Source organism: Eretmochelys imbricata, chromosome 11 (assembly GCF_965152235.1).
Source record: "Eretmochelys imbricata isolate rEreImb1 chromosome 11, rEreImb1.hap1, whole genome shotgun sequence".
NCBI lineage: Eukaryota > Metazoa > Chordata > Testudines > Cheloniidae > Eretmochelys > Eretmochelys imbricata.
The window spans coordinates 34,667,947-34,693,732 of NC_135582.1; the positions used below are offsets into that span (position 1 = coordinate 34,667,947).

At 39.6% G+C, this 25,786-nt stretch overlaps 1 protein-coding gene across 1 annotated transcript in view; it reads right to left on the reverse strand.

Annotated features, from left to right (window-relative positions):
* KCNH7 (potassium voltage-gated channel subfamily H member 7) overlaps positions 1-25,786 on the reverse strand; it is a 337,214-nt gene that overhangs the window by 78,731 nt on the left and 232,697 nt on the right. The window contains exons 5-6 of the mRNA XM_077829919.1: positions 23,458-23,478; positions 19,367-19,581 (exon numbers count right to left, since the gene is read on the reverse strand). Coding sequence (XP_077686045.1) covers positions 19,367-19,581; positions 23,458-23,478 — 236 coding nt within the window. The remainder of the gene's footprint in view (positions 1-19,366; positions 19,582-23,457; positions 23,479-25,786) is intronic.

Here is a 25,786-nt window from a genome sequence, read left to right on the forward strand (position 1 = left end):
GACAGTAGTCAGAACACTGTTCAATGACAGAGCTGGGTAGATCTTTAACAAAAATTCATATGGTACAGAGAAAAAAAAAGGCCAATTGATTGAGAAATTGCACCATATAAGTTACAACAAGATCTATGCTAAATTGCTATTTGCCAACCCAAAAAGAATAGCCATGGAAGTTGATTTTGACCTGTCATACATTCTGACTCTATTGCCTTCACTTCAGATTTACCCAGTGGAAGTGAAAGTAGCATTTGGTCTAAGATATATTACTGCTTCATATACAAATAGTTTATAATCATTTGTCTGAGCTTTCTGTGGTGATTCACAAGTACTAGGTGGATATTTTATTACCTCCACACCTGCCGATCCTACTTGGCAACCCTTTGTTCTGCACTATTTTGTACCCTCATGCTTAAACATACTGTGACTTTCAGAACAATGCTACAGATTTATGGGTTGAGAGATATACTGGTAAAAGGGGATGTGTGTGGGTAGACATGAGCAGCAGGTGAGCTTTTACCTGTATGTTTCTATCTCAGTGTAATCTAAGTTCTTATTTTAGTGTTTTGGTACAATAGAGAATCTATTTCTATTTCTTCATCCTCTACACTCCAAGCTATTTTTTTTAATAATTCTTTTATTCAAGTGTATTTAATGTCTGGTATTTAGATTCCTAAATAATAATCTGTTACATCATCTCCCCAAAATTATATGATGAAGCAGAGAGCAAATCTGAGCCCAAACTTGAAACCCACACCCACCACGCATGCATATGCAATGTGACTCATCTGCTGTATGCATACAGCTACTGCAGATGGGTTAGTGCCTTGAAATTACAGCAGCTGTATTAAACAATTATTGGGCTCTCTGACTGAGAAAATTTCCCATGGGTGACAAAGAACCAGCTGGATATTGCTGGTGTTTGCATAGTAGATGTGTGTTGGTGTCTATGAACATTGAAATCCCCAGAAATGGAATCACTAAATCAGAGAATTCATCCAAAAATATACTGCAGTGGAAAACAGAAAAGCAGGCCTTCTAATCCAAGTACTTTGATCTTCCATTTGAACACAGTTACAAAGCTGTTCTGGGCATTATTTTTAAAATAGAACGTTTAGATCTTAAGCCTTAGGAGTCTTTTCCTGATAGCCAGTCTGCAATTACTTTCATGTTAGCGTGTAACACATCAACAGAGCAACACCTATAAGCAGATAGATTTGTTGAATGTACTTTAATGAACTTTAAATTTTACCATAGTAATTTGTGGATTATCAGTGAAGGTGATGTTATTTACTGTTCTATTTTTAGCAAGCACTAATGACAGAAAAAGCATTGAGAGACATATCACTCAATTCTTTATGAATTAACCTAAAGGAGCCTTTCAAGCTAATGCTTTAAAAACTTTAGGCTACAAATTGGGAAAGAATTAGCACATTATTGATTGTTCTATCGACCACAAAACCTCTAAGCTGTTAACAAGCATTTATAAATCATCCAGCTAGCCATTAAGTACCACATTTGCAACAGGGACTTAAATTATTATCATTTTCAGTCACTCAAAATGTAGTTACAATCATTGGTTGATGACCTGTCAGTGGAAAGAAGTACTCCCGCACTTGTTGATATTATCTCCAGGCTAGCTATTTTAAAGTATTTGGCCATTTATGAAAATCCTATATTTATTAAGATCCATTTAAAACTAGTTTGCTGGATGAAAAAGATTCAGATGTGATTAAAACTGAATATAAAAATAAAATGCAAAAGGAAATATGCAATGCATATGGTAAAGATAGTTAAATAGTTATGGTAATGCTTTGGGCTTACGCATGTAGAATGCACATTGTCAACACTGAAGAAGTTTCACACATCCAATGAAGGGTAAAAAGACATTTAGGAATCTCCCCTACAATGCATTTATTTGGTCTTCAGTATTATGCTCAATAAAAAATATGGCCTAGATTTTCTAGTATGATCTGTACACTTTGTACTGCTCAGACAGCTCACAGTAGAGATTTCCATTAGGAAAGAGACAATGGAGAATTACAGAGGGGAACTTGCCACTAGCATAAAGTTAATGACTGGCAGTTCCTGTGGCATGAGGGAACCTGGGGGGTAAGGGAACACCACAGGAATGTAGTAGAACTCTGTTGCACTGATCCTTCACTTGCATAGGCTACTCTAAAGTTACAGCTGGGCTGGCATTGAATCAGTAAGCATAAGTGGCTCCTTGATGGGCCCACCCCTACTTCTGTGCTGAATGGAGCTCAAACACATGGGAAAATTCAGCCCTATATTTAGGGACATTTTCCAAGGAAAGGAGAATCTCTTAGGTACTGTAGCTGATCAGATGCATGGCTGCAGAGCATTAAAAGCACATAACAAATATGTACAGAGTTCCTAGAATGTAGCTCAGTCTAGTAACCTCTAGAAAAATATGCAAAACTTTGGCAGGAGTAGGCCCTTTGCTTGTACACTCTTCTTCTGCTAGTGTTTGCTTGGGTTTCTAGCTATAATACAGGCTACTTTTTTATATCTGGAATAAATCATCGATCATCATAGCTTCCAGGGCTTACCTGGTGCTGCAGAAGTGTAACAAAGATGTAATAGGCCCTACAGTATATGTGGGAAATTATTGTCCTATAAAAAGCTTCTCTTTCAGGCTGCATCCACAGCCTTTGGAGGGAGTTGTAGTCAGCATGCTTTCTTAGCAAGAGAGTCTACTAGAGCAAATCACCTGATCTTTAATGGTTTCTACTGGATGGCCATTAGCCCCAGAAAACAACAGATTAATATATCTACTGCTCTGTTCCAAAACCTAGGTGCTAATTGAAAGTCTTAAAGACTAGGCCAGAGAGAGAAGGTTTACTTAAGCTCACCAGGTTATACTCTTCCCTTGTTTACACCCTGGCAAGCCAAATGAAATTGAACCCTCTGAACTTCAGAAAGTTGTATGAATATATGAGAGAAGAACTTGTATGATCTTTTTTATTTCAGATAAAGGAATGGGTTACTTTAATATTAAGAGAACATGGTTCCAAAAAGCTTCTTCTCTATTTTCTGTCTATATATGGGGGGATGGGTCTAGATCAGTGTTTCTCAACAACCGGTCCATGGACTAGAGTCAGTCTCTGAAAGCTCCCTGACACAGTTTAGGAAGGCAGGAAGCTGGTTCCTGATATCAAAAAAGTCTGAGATACACTGGTCTGGAGGGCCTCAAGGACCCTTCCAATTTCTATGATTCTATATCTTCAACTTATTTTGAAAATGGACCATATTCACAGGCTACAGGTGCTTGAATTTCAGAGCAGAAAGGTAGGAAATTCAGAAGTGAATAACTATGTTCTATTTCCTTGCCATCGAGGACTCTTTCATTTCTTGAGATCAGTAATCAGAGCAGGTTCTTCTGAACAGCACTGCACTTCTTATAATACACTTCTATGCGACTTCTAGTAGATGTGTTTGTGAGTTTCTAATGTATCAACTGAAAGGAGTGGAGTTTGCCATAGTCTCTCTTTCCTTTGAAAAGATGCCAACTTTGATTTTATGTCAAATTGGCAATTCATTGAATAAAGTCTTATACCTAAAGGTATAGTGTGTCTTAGAGACAGATTCAGCCCTGTATCACACTGAAGATTTATTCAGGTGTTTGAGAGGTTGATTAGGCTGCACAGATGGATATGTAAGACAATAGCTGATCCAAGGCACCCTTGATCTTGGAAAGAGGAAGCTCTATCAGTTGTCCCAGGATTACTAGTCTTACACTAAATCTTCATATAAATATTTTATATAAATTGTAGCTAACTGGATTTGCATAAATACTGTATATCACTTGGCTTCTTAGAAAAGAACCTTAGCTTTATACTACCCATCCTTAATAAATTAATTTTAGAGATTTGGGGTCAGGGCTCCTGTTCATTAATTAGCTTCCTGAGACAGCTGCCTCCTTCCACAAATCACAGTAAGTACCTGTAACTGTTTCTTGAGTGAATCCCTAAGATTCAATTATACTTTTAAAATAATTGGTGGATTCAGATAATCTGGGATTTCCCCCCCCCCCCTTATGCTTTTCATTGACATGATTGAATAGAATTTTTTTAAAGTTACTTTTCTTTTCTTTCTTTTAAAAAAATGCTCTCTCAACTGGAATTCTGGAGCCCCATTCTCCCAATCCCTTAATACTTCTGCTGCCTGTAAAAGGCTGGGATTAATCACTCCCTGACAAGTGAGATATATATAGTCAAGAAATATGCACTGTTTGCTCTGGCTTACTAACATTGAGGAGGTACAAAAGAAAGAAAATCAAAAGGCCTTCACACTATACATTTTGACAGCAATGTTGGCTAGTTCTTGCCCTTTCCTACTGCTTCAGATCTTGGACTCAAAAATAAACAAACAAACAGAAAATCATCTCCTAAATTATCAGGGTCAGCCTACCAGATTTACTCCTAGCCAGACCAAAATAAAATTTTCTCAAAAGCTAGTCCAGCTTCTCTTTTTATGTGCTTCAGACCCGTTGAAGATAATTGGTTCTCAGTTACCATTAGTTCCAAATGCCATCACCTGTTCCATCTGCAAATCTCTGGAACTTTTAGCTTGTTAATTTGGCATGCTCTCCGTTTTTTCTCACCAGCAGTAAGAAGGAACTCAACCCTTTCAGTAAACAATTAAACTTTTGCCCACTGACTTTCCAGTTCATGTCTTTGCTAGTACTAAACAGTGAAAACTCTCATTCCTTGCAATAAATAATGCTAACTTGATAGATCAGCTAAACAAGTCAGTATCCCTTTATCTGGAGATGGTGGTTCCCCAAACAAAGTAAATATATGCCCCCATTACAGCACTGCAAAGTTGTAGTGTTTGCACAGTACTGGTGATACTGGCTTGGATCCATTAAAGGATCTAGCCACATGGAATCACTGAAATCTACTAAGCCTGAGTTAGGTGCCCAGGCTCCCTATACAATGAATGAGGAGGAGGAGAGATAGGTGCTTAAGAATAGGGTCTACAAAAGACACTTCTTTGCCTATTCAATAGCAGATGCTGATTAAAGAAGTATGTCCTAAGTGGGGAATAGGCTTTATACTGAACTACCAGCTAATCTGAGAATTGGGCTCCCCAGCTCTCGGCTGAGTCACTGTGGCAGGAAAATGCCATATGCACCCGTTCTGAGGATAAATAGGACATCAGTTTCCAGGGCCATCAAACTATTAAAATGAAATGTTGCAATTCTTAATTTTTAAACTGGGATGTTCAATGCAGGTGGTTTTTTTTTTGTTTTTTTTCCTGTTTTGTTTTGAAATTTGACATAAAATATAGGTTTCAGAGGAGAAACACTCACACACATCCCAGCCTGGCTGCTGCCTGCTGCGGCACAGAGAACTGCATTCCCAGAGCTTGGGGTGCAGTGTGCTCCAGCACCTCCTGGGGATCCCTTATCCTTGCCCCCACTGCACCCCAGGAGGCAGGGATAAAGGATCCCTGGGAGGCTGTGGGAAAGTTTTGGGGCTGGCTCCCCCTCACTGCCATCACAGTGCATGATGCCTGGGCACCTCTGCACATGCATCCCCAGGATTGACCAGGGGAGACGAGGTGGCCCAGAGGACATAGAGGGGACCAAACAACTGCCCTGGGTGTGGTGGGTCATCCCTCCACCAGCTGTGCTGAGCCGGGAGCTCTGCTGCTCCCTCTCCCTACAGGGCTTAGTCCCCACTCTGTTCTCTGGCCCCACGGGGGTTGCATTTGCAGGGGCACCTAGGCAGCATGCAGCAAAATCTGGCTGTGCTCCTGTTACCAGGAAGCAGCTCTATTTGCGAAAAGCTTCTTTTGATCAGTTTCCATTGAAAACCTTGAAGACTCTCTGATAGTGTGCTTGCAGACTGGTGATCAGCAGACAATGGGTTACTGCAGATCTGAGCTACTGCCCTTTGCAAACAGACATGTGCCTTCCATTTGTAATAGACTGCACCATAGATTGTCAGCATGGAGAGATCAAAAGGAAGTTGCCCTAAGGAACTCCGGGATACAACAGGAAGACTTCCAGGACCTTAGTCAAGCTGGGGACACGTGTACACAGGAAAGCAATAGGGCTCAGATCCTAAGTCCCACCTTAACATGCGCTTGGACCTGACAGCCCTGCAGGGTCCTGGGACCATAGGTTCAAGCCCTAGGTTAACACAATCGGTGTGTGGATACAAGGGAGGTTAGACTTGAGCCCAGGATCAAGTCTGGGATTACATTGCTGTGTAGACATATCCAGAGTCATTTTCACACTCACTTTCTCTCTGTCCCAATGACTATTTAAGTATTTATCTACAATGGAACTGCTTCAAGAGGAGAGACTAAGAGACCCTCCTGAATATCTCATATCTTAGGGCATGCATACACTAAAAACTTAAGTTGACCTATATTAGATCAACTTACAGCTATCACAGTAATTACTGCGGTGGTTCATGTCCACACTACCTTTCTTTGGTCAGTGGTGTGCAGCATGGAGGACTTTCTTGCCAATTTCACAGCTCTAGACTGACAGCCAACAGCCGATGTAAGTAATGCAGTGCCTACATGGACGCTGCATCACCCTGACTGCACCGACATAAGCCTCTTGTGGAGGTGGAATTATGTCAGTGTAGTAGGACACTTACATTGGTGGGAGCAAGGCTGTAGAGTGTACACTGACTTAGTTAGGTGGACATAAGGCATAGTGTAGTGTAGACCAAGTCTTAGTGGTTAGCGTGCTCTCCTGAAAGGTGGGAGATCTGTTCAAGGTTCAAATCCTTTTCCCCCAGCAGACAGAGGGTGGAACTGACCCTGGATCTCCTGCATCCTGCGTGCTCTAACCACTGGACTAAAAGTTACAAGGGAGGTGTCTCCTTCTCTGGTGGGATTTCATAAGGGTCTTTTTAGGCATGTTCAGAACCCAGATTGGGCCTTTCAAGTGCGATAGGTGTGAGAACACCTATCTCTGCCTGATTGGAGAATCCCACTGCGGCTTAGACAAGCTATGAGATGCCTAGAGTGAGGCATTGTGTGCGTCACTAGCAGCAGAAACTTAGGAGCCTAAGGGACCTTTACAGTTAAAATTTAAGGTACCAAGGGATTTTAGGTGCCTAGAAGGTTAGGTTAGGGGTTTTGAGGATCTCAGTGGCACCTAAATGTTGGACTTAGATGCCTAAAGTGCTTATGTATCTTTTGTGGATCTGGAGCCCTGTGTTTTGTTTTGAAGTGAGAAAATCAGTTCTCATATCCCCAAAATTTTTACTGTAAATCATCTAATTTCTTCAAAGCGAACGGCAATACAAGTTCATGGGCTTGATCCAGATCACACTGAAGTAAGTAGAAAGACACCCATTCTGTGTTTCTTCCTATATTAAAACTGCAAAATGGATGATTGTCTGTGGGAGGTGATACCATATTATCAATAGCACAAATTGCATTCAAGGTCTACATCATAGAATAGATCACTGATTATGCACTCAATTAGATCAAAGAGTATGCAGCTCAGGAGAGTTACAATGAGGAGGCTGTTCATTCCCTTAAGATACAGATTGATCTGTGAAATGTAATTGTCACCAAAGACACTAGATACTCCCTACTAACTCAGCAGGGGGTTGGGAAATCCCCTGATTGGAAAGGATGGATCCAGGGGAAATTAAGGATGGACATGTAGATTCAGTTCCCATGCTTTAAAGCAGCTGAGCTCTCTGATTGCTGCATTTCCACCGTATGTTGTGATCTCAACATACAATATTGCAGCAGTTCCGATCCCTTTTAGGATTCATCCATCACGAACAGAATGGACTAGAAGGAAGGTGCCCTCCAGGACACAAGGCTATTCAGAGGAGGCTTCGAAACATCATTTCTGTGGGTCTGTGATTACCAGGTTTATGAGGGTCAAATCAAGTGTTGTTTTTACAGCAGAAGGAAGGACCATTATTTTTTGACCTTATTCTATACCAAAAAATTGAAGAGAAAAAGCCTCATTTTTTCTTAAATCCATTAAAAACAATGTGCTCAATTCTCCACCACATTGCACCTCATGTAGTCTGAGAGTTTAAGGCCAGAAGGGACCACTAGATCATCCAGTCTGACCTTCTGTACAGCACAGGCCACCATCACTACCCAGCACCTGCACGCTAACCTACCAACCAAAATGAGGCCAAAGTATTACAACCTACAGTAGTACCCACCGGGGCAGTCATTTATCCCTGTGCAAATTGACTGCATCATTGAGAGTTGGTTACAATTTTGCACAGGTGTGAATGATTACACAAGGTACACAGTGGTGGAAAATCAAGCCCGTTGATTTTCACTGGTTTTATCATCACTGCGGGGTTCCCTCTCCAATACACAGCTTTTTTTCCACATGCTCATCATGCAAATTACATTTTTAAATGATCGTATTACATGCATTTATACTATTTATACAATTAGGAAAATGTATAGTAATTATGAAACTCAGTTATGTAACTACACAGTTAAAAAGATGAAATTATATTGCATTGTTACTTACTAAAATTACTATGTAATAAAAACAAAACTTTCTGTATGAGTGATACTAATTGAACATTAAGATCAGGATAGCAACGGAGAAAGAAAATTCACAGTTTAAGGGGAAATGAATATAGAACATGTTCAATACAGTAACCAGATAAATGCCACACCACAAGCATTATTAGTGTGACGTGTAATTGGAAGGCATACATATCATAAGGTATGTTCCCCGTTAATTTAGAATTTCCTAGCTTTTGTCAGCATGTGTTCCAAAACTAAGAGCCTTGAAATGTAGTTTGTGCGTGAGAGTTATTATATAGTGTTGTAAACAATGCAATGTGTCAGCTGAATCAGAGTGTTGAAAATATACAGCTCAATAATTTGGTTTATTTTTAGTTCTTATATTGACCCTGTCTGTCCTAGATGCTACTAAACAATCTTCTTTTAGCCTGCAAACCTGAAGGTTAATTTGAAGTCATGATCATCTAATAGTTATTTTTATATCAACAGCTGTGACTGGCCTTGGGGGCTATTGTTACTTATTTCTTCATCTTCTGGGACTGACAGAACAGAGTCTGGACAAAATTGTAAAAGCATGTAGTGAATCTACAGGATCTACCATTGCATGTCAGGGAACCTCTGAACTTTGAGAGCTTACTTTTCAAACTGTGGGTGTTCAGTGTTTCTGGAAATCAGACACAAGTGTCCAATTGTCCAGGAAAACAGAATACATATTTCCTCATCTCCTTCACTGAAGGGTAATGGTTAAATTGTTTGGAAAAGTGTTATTTAAAAGTTATAAACCCAGAAGATTTTTGCCTTATTGCAAGGTGACTATTGTGATGAACCATCATACACTTCAAATTCCTACAGACCCCAATTCAGCAAGGTACTTAAGCACATGCCTTACTTTGAGCACGTGGCTAGTTCCATTGATTTGAGTGAGATTAGCAATCTCTGAATTTTGCTGATTTGGTGCCAGAGGCTCTATTTACAAAAAAAGAAACATGACTAAAGGGGTGTCGGCTTGTATGTTCATTGTTTGGTTAATTTGGTTTGTTACCAAGCCTAGGCTGTGCATATTCAGATATTACCTCTCCCTTTTCTTTTTTTTTAAATGTAAGATAGATTCAGGCGACTATAGTCTCCATACATCTCTGACTCTGTTCACAGTAGAATTAACAGCTTGCTTTTGGCTTCAGAGTCAGACATGAGTGTGAATTGTATGCCTATGAGGAGTTTACAATAAAACAAGAAAGGGAAAAGATTAAGTTGCTTACTGTTGTGCCTCCACGGGCTGTAATTTTAGGACTGGAAGCCTTTTTTTGTATTCATTAAAAACGTTAAAGGACAGATGTCAGATTTTTTCATTGCTGCTTTGTTTAATAAAATCAACTTTTTGTGCCTATGGGAAGACTTGTCTCATTCTGGTAATCAGTGTCAAGACCCCATCTGAACCTGTCAGTGCAAAAAATGTGTAGAAATGGGACTGTTCTCCTGCTCTCGTCAGGAGCAATAAAAAAAATAAGTAAGTTGAGTCTTTCCTAAGGAAGATAGTCTCCCTTAGCACCCCTGGAAATTATAATTCAGAAGATAAGAAACTGCTGTAAGGGAGAGTATTACCTAAACACTAATTTGAGTGATAGATGTCTACAATGGAACATGACAGCTCCAATTTTTTAGGAAGGGCAATCTGACAAAATTGCTGAGATGTCTATTTGTCCCAATAAGATTCAGATTGTTATACAGAGAGGGGCACCCAGAGGAAAATATGGTCAGAACATATATAGCTCCAAATGTGCCTTATACATGGAGTCTTTCCTTGGCAGCTGAACATGCCAGAAAAGACCACCATGTGGGATTCAATGAGATTCCTGGCATCTGCTCATTTAGGGCTAGATTCTGGCAGCCTACTTCATGTTGAACAGCATCCCACTCTGACCCAGATTGTGATACCCTTACTCATCTTCGGCAGTTCGTTATCCAGTAGATACTCCTGTTAAGTTCAATGGAATGTCACATGAAGGGAGGTGCTTCACAATGGGACTTAATGTGTCACAACCTGCCCCACTCTGAATAGCTCCATTTATTGTGATGGGGCTAGTCAAGCAGTAAGATGCTACTCAACCTGAGGAAAAGTGATGGAATCTAGTCTTTACTGCCTTCCTTTAAAATTCACGAAACATTGGAAAATACATAAGAAACAATTCTGCACTGGCATGGCAACAGTCTAGGTGATGTCATTGGTCTTTTCCATGGTTCTGTGAGTAAAGACACCCTTTGCAGTGACATAATGGTAATCTGAGGAGGTTGAGATCTCCTTTCACTTTTCCATTTTAGGATATGAAAGAGTAGAAATGAATGGAGAAGCAGCATTACTAGTGAGGAACTGATTCACTCATACATTGTCTGGTTTTCTCTGCTCAAGACATTCTCTCCAGTGTATCATCTACAGAAAGCCTCCAGCATACATGTTATAACAACAGTGTTTGTATATATAAAAAAGAAGATTCTACTATTATGACTTCATTGATTTATGTTCTTTCTCTTTTTTCCTTCTTTTTGCTTCTTTAATTTAAGGTGTGTTTTCCCTTTCAGTGTTTTTAACAGCCTTGGATTTTCCTCATACTTTCAAATATTTTAATTCGTTAACAAAATCTCCCTTTTTTATTTTTCTCCAAGCAAGTCACTTTTCCCCCTCTTAATTGCAAGTCCCATCTCCCCCATGCTCACTGCTCACTGGAGGGGAGATGAAGCCTATGAATCCGAGTTGGGGGTATTTATTAAAGAGAGATTGCTGTCTCTACAGCATAAATCTCCACCATTCCTTTAGACTATGCAGAAGCCCCTTTGTGGAAGCTCCAGAAGGGGCCAGGCCCACATATTGAGAGGTAGAGAGTGGAACCATGAATGGTGGGACAACAGTTGTATGTGGCATGCTCTTGCTACCCTAAAAACTATCAAGTCAAAGTAGAGTATGTCACCAAGGCTGAGAACCTCAAAGCTATTTAGGCTCCCATCTTCTATTGATTTGGCTCATAAGTGAACTAGGAAAATGTGGACTAGATGAAATCACTATAAGGTGGGCACACAACTGGTTGAAAGATGATACTCAAAAAGTAATTGGTTCTTCAAACTGGGATGTTTGGGGGTTCCATAGGGTTCAGTCATAGGTCCAGTACTAGTAAATATTATTTTCATTAACGACTTGGATAATGGAGTGTAGAATATGCTAGTTTTCATTAATAAATTTGCAGATGACACCAAGCTTGGAGGGTTTGCAAGCATTTTGGAGTACAGGATTAGAATTCAAAACACCCTTGACAAATTAGGTTAGTTGATTTAGGTTAGTTAATGGGAAAATCTTTCTAACTATAAGGTAGTTACGTTCTGGAATAGGCTTCCCAGGGAAGTTATGGAATCCCCATCATTGGAGGTTTTTAATATTTAAGAAGAGGTTGTACAGACACCTTTCTTCGCTGGTCTAGGTTTACTTGGTCCTACCTCACCAGAGGGGGCTGGACTTGATGACTTCTCAAAGTCTCTTCCAGCCCTACATTTCTATGAGTCTATGTTGCTACGATCTGTGCACAAGTCTACCGTTACTTGTATGGGTTCTCTCTCTGGTTTGTAGGACCCATGGTTTAGGAGCAATGTTCTAGGACAAGCTGTGATCTGGGGGATTTCCTGGCAGCACAGCTTTTGCAGGAGCTATGTTACTGGAAGCCACATGGAGCCAGGGGAGTAGTGAAGGCAATTGAAACTGTAGAAGCTATTTGGATTTAGGGGGCTGTACTGTGGATTTAAGGACCTCTACTCTCTCTGACTTTTCCAGTCAGTGCAAGACCCATGTTCCCCCTCAGTAGAAGACTGAGAAGGAAACTCTTGTAACTGAAAGCCTTTTCCAGAATATCTGCACTGATGTCCCATTTTCTTCCATGTACATTTCAAGATTCACATGCTTACTTTAAAAAAAAAACTTTCGCTACTCAACCACTATTGACATTTCTGCCATTATCTCTCCCTTCAACACCTATTGTCCTTCCCAGATTCTCTCTTGAAATCTCCTTTTGTCTTTTTTGCCACTCTCCATATTATGGCACTAGGAACATGCTAGTACCTCTACATCCTAGGCTTTCCTCCTTCAACAAATTCCGAAGTGCACCTGTTCAATGAAATAGTATAACTACAGTGATCATTCACCACTCAATGCTTGTTCATTGTCTTATACTTGTTCATATCTTCAGACTGTCTGTAAACACTTCAGGGAAAGAATTATGTTCTGCGTTCCATATTTTATCAGTTGTAAGATACTGTTTGTACTTATTTTCCTCCTCTCCCCAATTTTGCTTTTCACTTAAATTAGTATTTCTTTTCTGTTGTAATCACTGCTATTCTTTCAGGGATTCTTCCTCCCCTTTCTTTTCCTCAGCCAAACCTCTAGTTGCTCTTATTAGCTTGCTAACCTTCTTTTATCCTTTACTTCCCCTCTGGCCTTTAAAAATGATAATATTTCCAATCATCACTTCCATTAATTTCCTTCCTCTCTGTCTCACCACCCTTGTACCATCTCCCTTCTCTTTTTCATTCCTTGAATGTCCTACCCAGCTTTAGAATGTGATAGAAGTGATGGAAATATTTTCCTTCCGTCCCCTAGATACTTTCTGAAAAAGGAACCCATTCTGCCTTCTTTCTTATTCTGCAGCTACTAGGTCCACTATTAGTGATGCATCACAGATATACCAAACTCCACAGAATGAGACTCTCATGCTTTCGGACAACTCAGTGCAGTGCATGAGCTGACAACCCTCTATGGCATTGGGTTATAGAGATAGCCACCATCCTGGTGGAGATGCCAGACTACAGCAGTGGGAAGTGGCTTTTTTTCAATAAAGCTGAGGAATGGAAAAACAAGGAAAGAGAGATGTGGCTCTGGGGGATAGAAGAAAGAAGTTGAATAGTCAGGGTATGTTGTGTGTGGGGAATGAAGGAGAGGAATTGTTTGATGCACTCCAGTCCAGAACAAAATATTGGAGCGCTGCTTCAGCCTGACCATGACACTGACTCATCATTATCCTCTGTATCATTACTCTCATATCCTGTTGGTTTATCTCTGCATTTGGTTTTCAAACCTGGTATAAAAACTTCTTTGCTGTGTTAGAAAGCTGGAAACATGGTGAGCTTCCTAGAGCACAAATGGGAGGAGGCCTCGGGCCAGATTTTCAAAAGTATGTAGGCACCTATAGATGCAGATAGGGACCCAGTGAAATTTCAAAAGCGCCTATGTGTCTTTTGAAAATCCCAAATTCACTTTTGAAAATTTTACCTCTAGTCAAATTCACAAAAAAAGGACATTTGTCAGTTTTTTCCCCCATGACTAGTTGTGTTGTTGATGCACAGGAAATAAAATGTAACTTATTCCTGGATAAACTGAATTTGCCTGCAAAAGGCAGACAGATATAATTTATTGGCACGGTTCTCCACTGGTGTAAATAGGCATACTATTATTGACTTCAATGGAACTACATCTATTTACACCAGATGAGGATTTGACCCTGTACCTACTTATGTAGTTTAGGCATTAGGAATAAAGGAAAAGTCTGGGAAATGAAGGTAATAAGGCAGGAAGGAATATCTTTCTGCTACTAGATTTTTCTCTCATTACAGTAAATGTTATATTTCCAACGTGGTTCTGTATTAGAGAGATTTAGAAAGAAACAAAGTTAATAGAGACATAAGATTATGTCAAATTGAATTGGAAGTGTTCCATGAAGCATTTTTGACAGAGCATTTCACATTTAATTTTAAATTTAGTGAGAATTAGTGTTCTCAGCAGGTCAAGCTGATCTGAGACATTTCTGTTGGAGCTTTCATAATATCTAAATTGTTTGGGGAATAAATGTAGATTTTAAAAAAATCTGCCCATAACGTAGAATCATTAGCAGATAGGAATTGTGCATATTGGCACTAATTTAGCCCATCAGAGTTTAGAAAAAGACAATCAAGCTTGACTTATGCTTGCATAACTTATAAAACCTAGGCTTTTTAATGAAACTTGACTTTTTGCCATATTAGATGTAAAAAGATTTCTCTGTAAAACTAATTTGAATAATTTAAAATATATGAAAATTGACCCAGAAGAGATTAAATCTTTCACGACTGACCAAGGAAGAAAGTGCAGTGGTTGAAGGCACAAGTTAACTATCTAAAGGGAACTATGGGAAAGATAAGAATCCAATTACATTTTAGGGACTAACTGATTTTAAGATAGAACTAATACAAATTTTATCTCTATTTCTCCAGTAGGATGGACAATATGTTATTTTATATTTCTGTCAAGGGGCAGAGGAGTATGGAAACTGTCTGGCATGGCAGCAGTATAAAGAGGCAGTAAGAAGAAATCAGGCCTATGGAAAGTAGAAGGCTATCTTACATGAGATCCTCCTTATGCCATTAATACTTCCATGCAGGCTGATAAACAGTTCTTCTCATCTTCAGCAATCTCCCATTGGCCAAGTATTTAGGGCCTGACCCTATGTCCATGGAGACTGTAAGCAGTTTGGGGCTAGGGACTGGCATTTTCTATATATTTGTACAACATCTAGCACATTGTGGACCTAGCCTGGCTGGTCTCTAGGCACTAAATATAAATAAAAATAATAATAGTAGCTGTTACTATTGAAGTCAATAGAAAGACTTCCATTGCCTTCAGTGGCCTTAAATAATTTCCCTAAATCTCGTAGGGTCAGATTTTCAAAGGTATTTGGGTGCCTAAAGATGCGAATCTAGGTGCATTTGAAAATCCCACCAGGCACCTATCTACATCTTAGATACCTAAATGCCTTTGAAAATCTTGCCCTTAGATATTAGTCTTGCCTATTAGGCAGCGGTGTAAATGCAGAGCTACACAGTCTCAACAGGAACTCCATGACACATTGTGCATGTAGGGAGCTCAATGCCACTGGCACTCCATCAGTAGGCATCAGGCACATGGACATTGCTGCACCCCTTAAGCAAATGTGCTGGGAGAACCCTTCCAGCTAGTTCAGCTTTCCTGGCATGTAGAGAGCATTCCTTGTACTCACAAGGAAGCAAGGACTGCAGCTCTGGCCAGGCACTGCATGAGGACCAGAGGGAGGGAGGCTTACTTAGGATTGTCTCTAAAAGGTTCTTGAGATTGATTAACTGGGCTAAAGTCACAACTAATTTCTATTTCCTGTTGCCTCTTTGACTGCTGTTGAATGTACCAAGAATATTCAGGTCAAACATGCCTGCTGAATATATGACGTATGCCCTATTTCACTGATGTCACAGCAGATGCAATGGACTTCTCACAATGAAGTGGTTACTTTTAATACATATTAAAAGGAAGGAAAATAATTTTCTTTGAAGCTAAAACCAACCGTTACCTCTACTGTAGACTGATCTGAAGTGTCTGATCATGTTTTCACTTGGCCTGAGTGGTTTTGTGAAGAAATGATGTGTGACCTATAAATTGTGTTAATACTTACTGATCAACTGAAAATTTGATTGGAATACAGATAAAGTGGAAAGCCTTCAAATAACATTGAATGGCATGCTGTCAGGGCAAAAGTGCAGTAGAATTTGAAGAAAACTTTTCCTCATGGATAGTTATGCCATCTATTGTGCAATATATTATAATGGCATGATAGCTCTTTAAAATCCTCCTGGTTTTACCTAGGACACAGTATATAAACAGGTGTGTGTGTGTGTGTCCTAAGTGTCTGCAGATTTCACTTGTCCTTCTCAGTGTTTACTACAGAAAATACCTTGAAAGCTGCAAACAGGAGGGTTATCAAACTGAAAAATCTTACTTAACTAGTAAATTTTAAGGGCCACTGCTGTATGAAATGTCAGGCTAGGTTAGAATTAAGAAGACCATTTTAGGTCTGTGCAGAATGGGTAGAGATTCTGTATGAGACAGGACTATCTCTAATAGCAGAGAGCTCCAAAGGCACTAAGAGATACATTACAGACACAAAAGAGGGCTGTGCTGCTTTCAAAGATGATGTGACTATGGCAGCCAGGGGATATGGATTCACAAACTATCCTCACATTAGACTCTACTAGTGGCCCTCCTATGGAGCCTCTGAGAGAATTTAAACTGCCAGCCTCTGATGGAACTGTCTACTCCTCCAGAGAATGGCGGTGTAACAGCATCTCTGCTCACTGGGGCAGAATCTACTTGGGTGCAGCAACTCCCATTGGCACAGATCAATGCAACTTGTACCTTTGAACCAGCAGAGGCTGAATCTGATCTCTTTTGGTAGACTATAAACATTAAAGCTTGAAATCTAATGTATCATTATGTTTTGTGAGACTTCAAATTTTTCTTGGTGTTGTACTCCACTCATGTTCCATATGACTGTAACCCTGTATACAGGAGAATAACCTCATTGAGTCACCAGAGATATGACTGCTAGTCTTTTAATGCAAGAGTTTGATTGTTCCTCCAAACAAATACAATAATTTATTATATCCTACAAAATTCAAAAGTATTCTGGTGGTATATTTTCAAAGTGGTGCATGCCAGCTGTAGCTCTGTGTCTCCTATTATGGTCAGACCCCATATAAATTTTTGAAAATACTTCTCTAAAAATCAGCACAACTCAGCAGGCCTAGAATATAGAAAGGAGGCCAAGAAAAATGTTAATTTTTAATGGTTGGAACTCTGGATAATTGAAGTGGATAGGGTATAAAACAAGAATGAATCAGGGTTTCTTCCCTAAGCTAAAATTGAACTCAACTTGATTTTTGTGTATTCTCACACCACTGCACTTGCTGTTTTAGCTGGGACTGGAATTATGAGTCACTGAATGCTAAAAGAAAGGCTGTTCTAGCAGTTTTCCTGTCCATCTGATGGCAGCAAGCACAGAAAAACTCACAAGAAAGCAAAGTCTTCTGATATTTACAGATTGAAGCAACTCTGGTAAGCTTTAAATAAACACCCAAACTTTTGCATGCTGATCCATATTGACCTTTTGGGCCTCTAGAGTTTCATCTATCACTGGTTTCTTAACTCTCAGGGCCCTATCCTTCAATCCAGCCAGTAACCAGTATAACTCCTGACGTTCTTGTGGCCATTAACTAGCACTGTCCAGCTAAAAGTAGGCTGATTTCCTAAGTGTGCAATGAAAATTCACTGGAGTTCCCATTAGCTGCTTCTGAGGGCTTAAAAATGGAAACTTATTCCATTTATCTGTATTCTACTCTGTTCATCAGTCTGGCAAGAGAGCAACACATCCTATAGTGACAAGCTGGGTATAGATCATATTGAATAATGGATGAAGACCTTTCCAGCCTCTGTAGTCTCTGTATTTGGACTCTTCAGTATCTTCCTGTGTTCAATAAATTATTAAGTTCAGATAACTCCACAACAACAGATAACTCCACAACAGCACAATCTTATATGTCAGAACAGAACAGACAATGAGAGTCTGTTCTTGCACTATACTTTCCTAAATACAGAAAGTGTGAATTGTGTGTATATAGTCTCTCTCTCTCTCCCCTGCCACTTTACTGTACTGTATATTTTATGCATACACACCGAGACTTATCCACACTATCACCATGCAGATCAGTTTGCTAGGGACAAATTGTGACCACCTCCTGTGCTCAGGCACAGGAGTGGAGGGACAAAAGAAACCGTCACAGTAACAGTTCCTGTACTCCCTGATTGTAGGGAACACAGGGAATGCTTGTTCCTGATGTCCTACTCCTTCCCCCAGATCATGGGCCAGTCCCCACTCTGCACAGAAAGAGCATGTACACCAAAGGGACCAATCATATTTATCCTGTTCTGGTGAGATTGTGTCCACTCCAGGCAAAATCTCTCCACTCCCCTTCCTGAGATTGTGCTCCACCCCTCCACGTACAAAAGGCTATGGTATAAAAGGCATTAATGTTTATGATACAGTTTTATAGACTTTCAGTCTACTGTACACATTGCTGTTAGGGTATGGTTAATCCTACACCAGCCAGATTTGGTTTGTGTACATATTTCAGCAGGTTAAAACAAATGTCATTAAAAATGGGCCAAATTTTCTGAGTGCTCAACTTGGCTTCAGTTACACATCACATCCCCACTGCTGGCAGAAGTTATCATAGGCATACACAGATGCTAACAAACAGAAGGTGCCAGCATATATTTGTATGTATGCAGATGGAAACACGGAGAAAATGCTTGCTTTGGTCCAAATTGTAAAAATGAAGTCCAAGGGCCTTCATATCTGATTTTGACAGCTGTTTTTGTATGTGTGTGAGAAAAAGTGGCCCACAGAGAAAGGTAATATGAAAAGATAAGGAACTGGAACATAAATTAGTGGGCATCATTATGCTACCAATAGCAGTAGCATAATCACATATCATTTACTGTTACATTGTACTTTGCACTGACCAGAAGTTCAGAAAGTTGGTTGAGGAAAAGGAATACAGAATGAGAAGCTACACAAAATAAGCCACATATTGATTGAGCATGCACTGTCAGGAATCACTAATGTAGAGTCACCGTGGACACTGGGTGGCAATAAAGTAAATGCCCAAACACTATAAATAACAGACTACATCCCATCATCAGTGAATAGTAAACGTTTTTAACTATTTACACCACTTTGGAGTATAATAGGGCATTTTAGGAGAAGCTTAGCAACATCAACAAAACTACCCCTTTTACGCCTGGCATGGATAATAATTGAACTAGAAAGCACAAACCCCAATAATTTAAAATGTTTTGGAAACATCCAAATCATTCATGATGAGCAAGGTTTCAGAATAAACAATGTGAAAAATGAATTTAATAGAATTAAAACATAGACTAGGAATTCAGAGAACGAAAAGTATTGGATTGTAAACCAGATCCTACCTGGGTAACCTTCTCTGTTACATTGTGCGTTCGATCTTTCACCTTGGGTGCAATAATTGTTTTCTCTGAAGAAGGAGGTGATGAAGACTTTTTGTCATTTTTGATATCTGAAAAGTTCAGAGTGAGCTGAGGAATTTTGTTGATGGTACTATATTTGTTGAGGTTCGAATCCGATGTGGATCCCAATAGACTTGACTTGATATGATTGAAAGGCCCTAAAAATTGGAAAGCATACTTAATATTTGACAAATGGAGAGAACTAAAGACTTTATCCATGATGTTTAAATGATGAACCACAGAAATATGTACCTAAAATAGTTAATCTAAATTTTGTTTATAATAAAAAAGTCTGTATAAAAAGAGGACTTTTACTGGCCAATAAGGCACAAATTTGCTTTTGGATGGGCATACACAATTCTCTTTGTCCACAGCCTACGGTACTGTACATGAAGTCAATGGATAAACCATGTCAATGGATGCTGTGTATATATATCCCTAAAAATTCTGAACCAGTCACAATATAGGTTGGAAATATAATGTCCTTACTTTACATATAAAAGTGAAAGAAGGTCACAGGAACTGATTTTGTACAGGAATGGCAGTTCTGCCTGGGTGCTCAAGAGCTGTAGTCTTCAGCATTGTGACTCACTGAACAGCCAAGTCACAAGATTATTTTTTATTACTGGTTAAACACATCTGTGTTGCTTATGTCTGTAAAATTATAAATTATAAAAGATGAGCATATTTTGGTAAATTGAGTGATATTATTTGAATATTTGCCCTTTCTCCAAATCCTGCTGATTAAATCATTTCAGGTATTTTAGACAACAGCCAATTGAGTGCAGATATGGTTTAAAATTATTTGACATCCATCTTTAAAATAATTACAGTGGAGATGGAGAAGCAGTAGTAATTTTACATGCAAAAAATTGAAGTGATTTTACTAAAAACAAGTATTTATCTACCTCATTAAGGTATTTTATAACCTGTGTCTCTCTTCATTCCCTTGGTTTAATTAATTAGCTATGACATCTAGGTCCCTTAGCATGATGCATCTATTGTGATATCCTGGTACTTAATGCCTGCTGTGTCTTTATTTGCATATAGATTCTAAATCTCATTTTTTTTTCATCCATGTGACCAGGATTATAATAGAGAGAAAATGGTACCAAACAGTTTTCAATCAGTAATCTCATTCTCATATTGTTTATTGAAGTCTACTCCACAGAGGACCAATTTACTATTACTGCATTCTCAACAGACTGCACTTTACTTATGCAATTTGTCATATGGTCATTTAGCCAATGTTATAATCTGATCCGCTTTGGTAGTGCTCCAGTCTCAGGTGGCACTGGTCCAGTGTATAGAGATTCTAAATAAAATTAGATTCATAACTGGTTCTAAGGAATATTTTTAAATATATACAGTGAGTTAAATTCATCCATTATACAACTTTATTAGAGCAAATAGAAATATACCTGGGATGGATTTGGTCCAATAAACCATATGTAAAACTACTAAAAGAATTTTAGAACTGTTCTTTGAATTGAAGTATTCATTAATATATGGTCTTCATTTTGGGTTTTTAGGCACCCAACAAGGACCAAAACCCAAGATTTTTATTGCATTTTTACTCAGACATTATTTAGACAAAGCTCCTATTGACTTCAACTGAATAAGGGGCTTAGGATTTGACTCGTGAATATTATGGAATGTTCCTGAAAAACCTCTTATACCAGTGCACTAATTTTCAAGAAGTATTGTTACAATTGTCATTCTCAACAAATTATTGAGAGAAATAGGACTTCCTATCATATTCCATATACATTTCAGAGCCTTGTGTTCTTCTAATAAGATTCATGATAGTTGTTCAAAAACAACTGCAACTCAGATGCTTCATGAAATGGATGTCGGTTAAAGGTAGCTCTTTCCAATACTGCACAGAGGCATTTGAATCTATACAGCTGATCATTACTCTACACTCTGCACTGGTCTGAGAGCCAGAAAATGTGCTTGGTACAAAGTAATCTTTTTAAAGAGGGGAGTGGGACTGGAGAACCATAAGGAAGTTTAGAGATAAAATTAATTACCCCTCTCTGAGAAATGGCTTTATTTGTTTGACTAGCTCTTTGACTAGTGATTCACTAGAGATTTAATAAAAACAAGGAGGAGTCCTTGTGGCACCTTAGAGACTAACAAATTTATTTGGGCATAAGCTTTCGTGGGCTAGAACCCACTTCATCGGATAACTGGAGGGAAAATACAGGAGCAGGTATAAATACATGAAAGGATGGGGGGTTGCTTTACCAAGTGTGAGGTCAGTCTAACGAGTTAAATCAATTAACAGCCGGATACCAAGGGAGGAAAAATAACTTTTGAAGTGGTAAGGGAGTGGCCCATTACAGACAGTTGACAAGAAGGTGTGAGTAACAGTAGGGAGAAATTAGTATTGGGGAAATTAAGTTTAGGTTTTATAATGACCCAACCACTCCCAGTCTCTATTCAGGCCTAATCTGATAGTATCCAGTTTGCAAATTAATTCCCTTTCTATAACATTAGTATTATAGCACACTTGTTTTTTATCCTTTGGCTTAAAAAAAGTTATTTCCAGGTTTAAAATATCTTATTGACAATGAGTTAATAACGTTACTTCATTAAAGGACATTACTGGGTTAATCCCAAATGTCTGGTTTGCAGTGACTGAAAATTACTCCCAACTGTGAGCTGTTCTGGATTCATTTCCTAGTAGACAGATGTCTGTATCAGGGAGAGGAAAAAACAAAAGAAAAAAAATCAAAACAAAATACCACCACCACTGACGCTAATTGGCCCCTTCTTGACAGTTTCAGCAGAGAGACCAGGGATTGAATAAACATGGGAAATGAAATATCCCTCCCTTTGCCCCAAACGAAATCCCTCTAGATCAGATGTGAGGCACGTTGGTGGGGCAGTGTTGCACTGTCACGGCTTGTGCTGTACCTGTTCTGTAGATTAATTGAGGACTTCACTCTCCTGTGATGTCAATCCATCATCTTTCACTAGCAGTAAATTCACTTACAAAACTTGATTTACAGAAAAAAGACATTGCACTATATTTAAAATTCTGCTGACATACACAAGAAGCAAATGTAGTGACTTCATAGTCCACTGGTGATGAATTGCTTACAGAATTTAGCTCATGCACTGCATGCAGTTTAGTAAGGAGACATTTTACCAGGTACACACACTTTTGCAGCATGCATGAAATCATGAACCAAACAGTCCCCAAATTTAGCTACAATTATTGCAGTTTTCTGTTTTCTGTTGCAGAATTCAGTTTTCTGATGCATTGTGCAAGAAGTGTTTTCCAGAAGCAGAAGAAGGAGCTATGGAATTAAATCCAAATGGTATATACAAGGCACAGCTCAGCCACCTTTTCCTGTCATTGTTCTGGTGAATAGAAATGATTTCTGAATACTAGTGTACATGATTAAGAGTTATTTCAATGTGAAATTGGCAATGAAGTTCATGCATGCCCATTTGAATACTACAGTAAGCTTGAAACCATACCCCCTGCCATCCAGGAGCGTGAAACTAGTTTTAAGGAGACAAAAGAGGAATAAATGAAGAGACTGCCACATGGGTCCTGATTATTATTTAATGTTCTTTACTTGTAAGATGGTAACTGAAATAGAACTAAATGCCTCCTAACTATTGATTGTTCATTAAGGATCCAATTCTACAGTCATTTCATAGACAAAATTCCCAGTGGCTTCAATAACAGTTTTGCCTGTATAAGAACTGCAGCGCTGAATTAGGTAATCTCTCTTTCTCTCTTTTTGTTAACAAACATTTAAGAAGAACGAGCATAATTAATATTTAACCATTCCTTCACTTCTTCCAAGGAGTGATAGCTAATGTAGTGGCTATAGCTGAGGGACTAATTATGTCTCCAACAAACTAAAACAAAGATAATTTCAGTAATGCACCTGGCCCTATAGAGGTCAGCATGAGAATGTTGCATTTGTACATTTCATACAGCAGGCAAGTTAACATGCCAAGGAGTGTGGCAGCTGCAGAACTGGGTGGTACCTTTTATACTCATACATTACCTTTGACATTGCGACCATTGTCTGGTTTTCAGCATAATAAGAATAAAGGAGAGAAGAGAAAAGAAGAAAACTAAAATCTACATCAGAGAATGCACAATACATTGGTTAAAATATATATTTGACTGGAATTACTATATTTTTCTATCAATTTGACTTCCAATTAAGATGAAATCATTTTGATAATTAAGTGATTATGTTCAACAACTTTTAAAATTCACTTGGTAGATCCTCTGCTGTTGTAAACTATCATAACTCCATAATGGACCTATGACAATTTACAGCAGTGAAAAATCTCCACCATATGCCTTCCCTGAGTAGCAAAATTTCAATACATTTCCTCCACAATATGCTGATTTTGAGATTGATCCTCCAATTGATTCTTTTTGAAGAAAAAAGCTATCCTTCCAAGAAGTGGCAAAATGGTAAATTTTAATTAAATAAACACCATGAGGCCAGATTTGCAAAGGTTTGTAAAGGTTGTTTTAGGCACCTACAGATGCAGATAGGCACAGAGGGTGGGATTCACAAGGGGGAAATAGGCATCCAACTGCCTCTTTTGGCTCCTAAATCCAACATTTAGGTACCACCAGCATTCATAAAATCCCAGTGGCTGCCTAACCCTGCAGGTACCTAAAATCTCTAGACACCCACCATTAAAGTTCCTGAGGCACCTACATTTTGGCAGATGGACAGGCTAACAGCTATCTCAGTCCTGACGGCACTAAATGTCTAGGCACCTCATTCATGCCTAAGCCCCAGCAGGATTCACAAATGGCCTCTTGGGCCCGATACAGTAGGTATGCTCCAGGCATGCCTAAATCCGCACAAAACAGCCAGAGGTGGTGGCTGTGCTTGTGCTTCTTTTCTTCCCTGCCCCCCCTCCACCCTGCGCCCCCTCCATCCCACCCCTTTATAACTTCTAGCCCACTGGTTAGGACATTCATGTGGGATGTGAGAGATTCAGGTTCCAATGCCTCCTGCTCCAATGAATGATTAATTATTTATACACATTGGAACAGCTTCAACTTCTTGAACTTCTTCAACAGCAACAACAGCTTCTTCAGGAGAGAGAGAGAGACCTACCCCATAGCCCAGTGGTTAGGGAATGCTCCTGAAAGGTGGGAAACCCAAATCCAAGTCCCTGCTCCAAATCAGACACAAGGGGAATTGAACCTGAGTTTTCCATGTCCTGAGTGACTGCTCTAACCACTGGACTTTGTGCAAGAGGGCAACAGCTCCTCCTCCTCTTTTCTTGAGAAAGGGCTGACCTAGCTTAGATGCCTAACTCCAAGAGAGGGTCCAAGACTGAATCCCAAATGGTGACATGGGCCTCCCTCTGGCCTGCACTTAAGTAATTTTGAGTGGTGGGGGTTAGACCACATCTTTCTTCTCAGCATTTCCTTTTGGCTAGTTTGGGCAGTTCCCTGATCAGCATTTTGGGCTTTTGTGAATCCTATTCTTAGGCACCTAATTCTCCCCTTGATTGTACAGGAGCTTGGCACCTTCCTCAGGGGTGCGGTGTATTGTAGCACCTAAGTACCCCTTGTGAATCCCAACTTAACTCCCATTGCTTTCAGTGGGAGTTTATCAGCTAGGTGGTTCTGAAAATCCCACTAGGAGCCTAGGCACCTAACTCAGCCTTGTGCATTACACTGTTGTTCCTGTGATTTTCTAGATACCTAAAAGCTAGGCACTGTGATGCTCAGCATCACAATGCCTAAATCCCTTCATAGATCTGGTGCCCATGTACAATCTTTAGGTGCCTACAAATATTTTTTAAAATGTGGCCATAGGACCTAATCCAAGTCCATTAAAGGGAATGGAAATATTTCTACTGACTTCCTTGGGCTTTGGATCAGGTCAATGGGGCTGGGAAACTGCCATGCCAGGCACCTGGAAAGGAGCTGGCTCTGCACAACCTGCTTTTGTCCCCTGGTTATAGGTGGCATACCTGGCTCCTAGTGGGCTGTTAGGAATCGGGATGACTTAGAGAGCACAAAGGCAGTATACATCTTTCCTTAGCCATGCCAAACAGGGATGTGGCATACCTAAGGACTAGGCCCATTTTATTTCTAGCTACCAGCTGCCTGGAATCTTTCTGTCTCGTACCTCCTCAAAAGTGATACAGATTCTGCAGGCTAAATTAGGATCTCAGCGACACCTATTCAAAACCCCTTCAGCCTTTGGTGCATTGCACAGGTGTTACGGAGGCCATGATCTGAAGCCACTCAGGTTGCCTAGGTGTAGCTGAAGCCTAAATCGCCTCCAGAAGTTGTAATACTGGTGCTGGTGTTTGAAGTGTAAAAAACCCACCGTGCGCCTGGAGCAC